Here is a 7,604-nt window from a genome sequence, read left to right as displayed (position 1 = left end):
TTGAACCTAACAAACTCCCCCTTTGGCAATTCACGACAAAACACAAACTAAACAAATTGCTCAAAGTTACAAAAAACAGCCCATTACAAAAATATTACCCAACACAACAAATTCAACCTAACTACCATCTATCAATTGCAAGTGTAGACAGCAGCACGACTAAATCAACATGTATATTCCTGTAACACTTAACAAACACATAAAAGCATGTGTGGAAAATACAAGTAAAATAAAGTAACTTCTTGATTTCACATAACATAAAAATAAAGACATATATCATGAATAACCTCATAAATATAAATCAATAAAAAATATGAAACAAGAAACATATATCAACAATGTATCTCCCCCTATCATGAACAACCCAGTCAAAAACAAAAATACATCATGAGCCAAAAAAAAAATGTAAATACAGAATGAAGCACCTAGATACAATCTAAAAGCTCCACAGCTCCCAAATCTCAAAAATCTCCCCTTAACAACAAAAACTCCCCTACATATGTTCTCCCCCTTTTTATGACCAATTGCCAAAAGGCACTCACTCATCATCAAAAGGAGGTGGCGGAGGCAACCGTCTAAAATGCTCCAAATTTGCTCCTAAGGCACGAAGCTCATCAAGCATGTCCACCAAAAGCTAACCATGAGCCGCCTGAATGATCATGACAATCTGAAATGTACGATGAATGTCTGAATCATCTGAAGTAGAAGGTAGGGGAACAGCAGCAGCAGCAGGAGGATCAACAGACTCCTCAGCCGTAATATCACCTGTAGAAGAGGGAGGAGGAGGTGCGATACTAGAAGACTCAACCCTAGGGCATTTAGAGCTTACTCTCATCTGAGCAGTCCTCTGCCTAAGAAAGGTGGCACCGATAGGAGCAATAATATGAACACGCTTAGACACCGGAAACTCATCTAAACCTAGATGTAACAAAATCTGGTGAATAAAAACGGGGAAGAAAAGAGCATGAGCAATAGAACTACTCCTATGAACCTCAATCAAAGAACGAATAAAAAGATGAGGAAAGCTCATAGGAGCATCAGAGACAAAGGCATACAAAAACGCACATCTCTCCAAAGGAATGGTGTGCAAATGAGAGATAGGTCAGATGGAATGGCAAGAAATCCGAAAAAAGAGATAATGAGTCTCGGTCAGCTCATGAAAGGTGATTTGAGGATCAGAACCCCACTAGATAGTAGTACCATTAATAAATGACATAATGTCATCAAGGGGCGGAGACTCATCGTACGGATAAATAGGATGTTGGACCAATGGCACCCCAAGAGTAGCAGCCACTACTGGACTAATGGTGTACTCATCACCCCGTATGCAACTTCTCACAAGAGTGTTGGAATCATATGAGTGGACAGAGAGGTTCGAATAGACCTCTCTGATCAAGGTAGCCGGAGGAGGATGATCAACATCCAACAAGGGTAACCAGCACCTACAGTCAAAGTTTCTCCTAATCTCACCATCTAGCTCGTCTAATAGAACCTTTCTCTCAACCTAAATGTTCTTACGAAGGTTCAGCATCTTATAAGCTTCCTGGTTTTTCTCACTCAAGAACCTCTCACTATCAAAGGTGGAGGAAGAAGTAGAGGTGGATTTCCTATTAGCTCTAGTCTTCCTAGACATGATGCTAAATAGCAGAAGGACAGACACAGAAGAGAAGGAGAAAAAAATAGAAAAACCAAGGGCATACTGCAAGTTAGCACAGAAAAAAAATATATAGAAATAGCAATTCTATATGATGCATGAACAATATCAACACATGATGCATACTCTAATGTAGTGAGAATAAGTTCAATTTTACTCCAAGATCACAAAATTGGCTTGAGCATAGAGTTTACATCAAAAACCCCAAAATTTGAAAAACCCATTTTCACAAAACCCAACAAATTGATCAATTAACCATTACACAAGAGAGATAACACATTATAATGATCAAATGAATCAATCTAACAAGCCAATTTCATCAAATTAAGCACAATTGAACAAAATCCCCAAATCGTGTAGTTTCAAGCCCTAGAAATTCCAATTTTTCACAAATAATCAAATTGATCAAATTAATTCACATAGAACAGTTGTATATCATTCCATGACAAAAACCCATTGACCAATTTCTAAAGAAAAGGCTTAAATAAACAAAAATCCCAATTTCTCTTAGGTTCGGAATTTCCCTTTAATGCATGGCAAAAATGCATGAAAAGATGAAAATAAATGAAAAAGAAGGGGTATAAAGGTCTTACCGACCTTAGATGACAAAAAGCCTTGAAGAAATTTGGGCGAAAACGACAAAAATCTTTCTTGGAATCTTAGACCGATCGAATAGAGAGAGAAAAGCTTTTGAAAGTTTTGAAATAGTGTTTGAACACATGAGAAACAAAGGTTTTAAAAAAACTCTCTATACGATTTTCAATCGATCGAAAATCACTTTTGATTGATCCAACAGTGATTGAGTAGGTCAGATTCAAAATAAAATTTAAATCACATTTTCGATCGTCCTGCAACAAGTTCGATCGATCGAAAATCTGGAAAACACAATTTTTTTGAAAAACAAAGCAACTTTATGCAGAAACTCCTCAAAGTATAGTATTTTATGAATAAAATGCATGAGTATGAGATGAAATGCTCTTCAAAAACACTTGTATTAAACCCAGATTTCCCAAAAATAAGGTTTTCAATCAATTATCCTTAAATTCTCAAACAGCAAACATGTTTTGCATAAAACTCAAGGAATTTTCAAACTTGGTTGGCCAAACCAAAATCACACACAATAACATGTACAAAGTTTAGCAAAGAGTAACTTGTGTAGTATGTGCAACTAGCAAAAGCTTGAGATACATGTGAGGTGATATGTAAATAGAAATCAATCACAATTTCTACAAAATTTATCACATAAATTTGAGATAGACTATCACCTAAAGAGTTACATCATATTACTCTCACATCTCCTAGAATAAAAGCTTGCAATCATGTAAGTTTCTTGATTTGCCTCATAATATACACACCAATTTTATTTTATTAGAAACTTATTAAAATAGTCAGGATAATGTACACACCAATTTTATTTGATTGTGAAGTTATTAAAGCCCAATAATGTACACACCAATTTTAGCATTTAAACCGAGACTACACCTTATGTTCTTTTTGTACATGTGCTACACTTTCTCGAGCACAGAATCATATAATATGTACTAGGGTGTTCATGATTGGCTAGTAAACAGTGGTGAGATGGTTATTTATGCCTTTCTCAATAAGTTTAAGTTCGACAATCAAAGGCATGTGACTTCAAGATCAAGATCATTTGATTAAAAATTATAAACATCTTCCCATACAACATGCACTACAAAGCTCAGACTAGTAAAGTGCAATAAATAAGCTCATCAAAACTAAACAAGGTACATACACATGTTATGTAAAAATAAATTGGCCAACCTTGATTTCAAATCCAAGACAAATAATGCAAAACACATTTTGCTTCCCTTTTCCTTCCTTTTTTTTTTTTTTTTTTTTTTTTTTGTTTTTAAATTTTTGAAAAGAAATAACAAAAACAACAAGGGCTTGAAGTGAAGCAGGGGGAATGATAAAATGGGGTGTAATGGATCGTTGCAGTGTACTACCTTGCTTTACAAAGAAGGTATTCATTTGGGCTATGACTATGGCGAACATTAAGCAACTCAACCATACGGGAAAAAGGCGTAGAACAAGCTTCACTTCTTCCACTTGATTTAAAGAGCATAGCCTCCAAGGATCACGAATTGTTCTCATGGAATCGAGGTTGTCAATAATCATTGCCTTGTCCAAACATCTGCAGTTTGCAACTAACTTAATTACAAGACAAATCCTCTCTTAGAAGAGAACTAGAAAGCAAAAACATTAATCATCAATTCTAAGTAAAATACTGAAAGAAGTTTCACTATTTTTACACTCCTTTACATGTGAGTTAGACTTCCCCAAGGCTAGCTCATGGTTTAGGACTTAGGCCCCAACTTGTTCCAAAATTTTTTTAAGGTGGCAGTTAAAATAAACAAAAGGCCTCAAAATTGTATCAAAATAATCCCAAAGACACATACCTCAGCTGATTTGTATGAATCAAAGTTTGAGTCTTAGGTTGACCATCTCCATTATAAACACCTCCACCGTCACACATCTTGTCCACGCGCCACTTCCTTGCAGCTGCCACAAGTACCTGTGCCACTGTAGTTAACGGGCTCCCAATGGGAACTTGCTTACGGTACCTCTTAATGCCTAGCAAGAACAATATCAGTGCCACTGCCATTGCTAGTGCCAACATTCCAATACCTACAGTCCAGCCAATATTATCCTGAAAGCATAATATATTATTAGAAAATTTGCAGTTGTAGCCAATTCTGGATTCGAGAATCTAATATAGTTGTAAGTAATATATACATGTGGCGACTAAGAAAATGAAAAATAGAATGAGTTAATTTTTGATAAACTATCACATGTCTCAATAATTTAAACAATTGAGAAAGTGTGAATTAACTATTTATCCCAAAAATTTAAGCCGTTATAAAAAGGCAAATTTAATTATTTAACCATTATTTTAATAAATTTTATACTTTTTTGAGAAATTGTGGGCTTAGCATAAATTATAGAATCATTAAATATCATTCATAGTCTCCCCCCCCCCCCCCCCCCTCCTCAATCTAATATCATAGTTATGACTTATATGTGAGATTCACCTAGATAGTCCAAAATTTGAGATGCTCCACATACTATTCACTTTCTTCTTTTTCATAAAAAACAATCAAAACAAACATTTAAACAATGCGTCCAGTTATCAGGTGCACTTCTAACATTTGTTATTGAATAATTTTATAAAATTTTTAACACCACTTTTATAAAAAATATAAAAAAACTGTAAAAATAATTGAATTGATTTTTCAATTCCCATAAAAAAATTTTAAAAGTATATCCTAAACAAATGCCTGTAAGGTATTTGTTAACAGAATCCTTAAACCATTACCCGAACCTCTTGATTTTGATTCATAAAAAATTCCAGACAAAGTTACATCAATTAGCATTTATCATTTTCGTTAGATTTTTTTTTTCAAAGTCACCAAATAACTTGACAAATTTGAGTGATGTTAAGTGGATACAACAAATTTTACTACATTTGTCTTACAAAATAAAATTTCTAGTAGTTTTAGCATTTTCTCTAATTTATTATTTTGTTAAAGTAGAAACAATCACATTCATTGTCATATTAATTTGTAAATATTTGGTAATAAAATTTGTGCTAATTTTAGCATTTTCCAAGAAATTTTTACCTCCACATATATCACTCCCAAAATGGCAATAGCCTGGCCAGTCACTATTCCCCAAAACCACCAGTTAAAGAATGAGCTCTTATACCTTCTTCAGTCCAAAAAAAAAAAGGAATGAGCTCTTAACCTTCTTGTCGTCAACTGAATCCTCTTCAAATTGGTCCGCTGCAAAGGTTTGGACACATGGCTTGTGCCCGCCTTCCCCAACTGCTACTATGTAAAGTGCTACAAAGAATATCACTTTACGATAATCCATGGGAACTACTGATACCGACAATGCTAACAAAATCATTCCCTATCATCGAGTAAAAGCCATAAACACAAGATTTAGAGGCATAAACACATAATGAAATCTAACTATATATATAGGGTTGTCTAAAAGATAAAATGGAATACGTCTGTGTGTGAAGGATTTGATTGTAAATTCAAATGTTGCAAATGTGTATATTTAGGGTCCGTTTGGATTGAGCTTATTTTTGCTGAAACTGAAAACTGAAACTGAAAACACTGTAGCGAAATAATTTTTAAATGTGTAAATAGTACTGTGGGACCCATTTTTAATAATAAAGTTGTTAAAAAGTGTAATTTGTGGGTCCATGAACAGTGCATCTGAGTACTGTTCATGGAAAATCTGGTCAATAATTGCGGCTTGGAAAAAAAAAAAAAGGAAAACGCAGAAATAGTAAACGTGGACGCGCAAATGCACAATCCAAACACAGTCTTAGTTTATAATTTTTTACCTCAAAGAACTAGAAATAGATCTGTTATTATATAATTGTGGCGTTTTACATCATAATATTATACGCCCTCATATATATGTGCCATGACTTTCCATTTAATGAATGATGTGGTTTCATAAAGGTGATTTGTTTTGTAGAGAATTACTATATATATTAATTAAACGATATCTAAGCAAGGGTGTGACTCTTGAAATTGATCTATCTATTCATAACAAATATATGTATGCGCTTACCTATAAATACCCCAAGGCATTCACTTGTACAGACAATTTTTCTTTCTCTACTCAACTCAAAGCCCCAAAATATGCGATCACCAGCTTAATGGATCTGACATCCATGTTAAGGGTCAACATGGATATGCCACAAGATCGTCCCTATTTTACTTGAAGTGAAAATAGTTTATGGTAAAATAAAAAAGTGAGTATCCGGCGTGAACTCACTAACCTTATGGCAATTAACAACAATAGATAATAACAGGTGTAACACGTACCGAGACTTTGATGGAACTATGGTTGTAAACACAACACATTTAATATTGTATATATTAAATACTTGCATTTAACTTACCACAAGATAAATGACAGAAGCCAAAAAGATTGTGTTGAACCGACCCAAGAGGGAATCGGCGACAAAGGCTGCAAACAAAGGGACGATATAGGATACGCCGGACCAAATGTTGACATTCTTAGCGGCTGTGGAGGTTGGCTGATGAAGTTCATTTGTGAGGTATGTGATGAGGTTTGCAGCCAAACCAAAGAACGCAAATCGCTCTACTACTTCAACGACTGCAAGCAAAAGAAAGTAAAAAATTAAAAAAGTTGAAAGATGAACATAAAGCTCGATCGATTAGAGGGGAAGTATTCTTACGAAAGAGGAATATGGCAGCATTCCAACCACCCTTGGAGGGCTTTTGTCGTGCAGAGTCGACCTTCATGCCATCTTTATGGCTGTTATAAGTCATGACTAGCGTGCCAACAGGAATTGTCAAAAAAAAAAAAAAAATTGGTTAAAAGGCTTGATATTAATAAAAACAACAGTACAAACAGAGGAACATTACAAGCTGGCCACAGAGGCCAATGTCATGGCTAGCATGAAATGCTCTTGGAGTCGATGACCACACTTTTGGTACAGTGAATATAGACCACATAAGGAATAATAGTCTTTATCATTAACAATAAAAAGATGGACTAGGGGAAACTAAAGAGGTTGTATCAAACGTAGACTACAAAGGAATAATAATTTATTATTGAGAATAAAAGATGGACTAAGTTGAAGCTTAAGTGGGGCTTGAGTTTTTTAAATTTCTATTAACTGAACTATTTGAATTATAAATATTCTTAAAATTTACCCACCGGCCCTCCTAAGATTTTGGAAAAAAAATGATTCCTCATAAAATTCATTTCGGCTTCATCAAATTTTAAAATTGATTAAAAAAACCCAAATGAAAGTTTTAATACTAAGAACCAATAAAAATATATATATATGCCCATAGTCCATCCAAATACAGCAATTTTTTTTTTTTTTTAAGGTTCTAGTTAGCTCAACTGGTAAAATCTCTGATAGTTCAATAAA

General features: G+C 34.3%; 1 protein-coding gene across 1 annotated transcript; it reads right to left on the bottom strand.

The window, feature by feature from the left end:
• Positions 1–634: 634 nt before the first annotated feature.
• On the bottom strand, positions 635–6,993 carry LOC126722547 (protein NRT1/ PTR FAMILY 5.4-like). Its single transcript, XM_050425699.1, has 7 exons — positions 6,900–6,993; positions 6,600–6,817; positions 5,419–5,587; positions 5,296–5,378; positions 4,075–4,325; positions 3,548–3,809; positions 635–934 (listed from the first exon to the last, which is right to left on the bottom strand). Exons 1-7 carry the CDS (start codon positions 6,991–6,993, stop codon positions 635–637), a joined length of 1,377 nt encoding a protein of 458 aa, XP_050281656.1.
• Between the last annotated feature and the right edge of the window lie 611 nt (positions 6,994–7,604).

This window comes from Quercus robur, chromosome 4 (assembly GCF_932294415.1).
Source record: "Quercus robur chromosome 4, dhQueRobu3.1, whole genome shotgun sequence".
Lineage (NCBI taxonomy): Eukaryota > Viridiplantae > Streptophyta > Magnoliopsida > Fagales > Fagaceae > Quercus > Quercus robur.
This window is presented reverse-complemented; position numbering and strand designations above follow the sequence as displayed.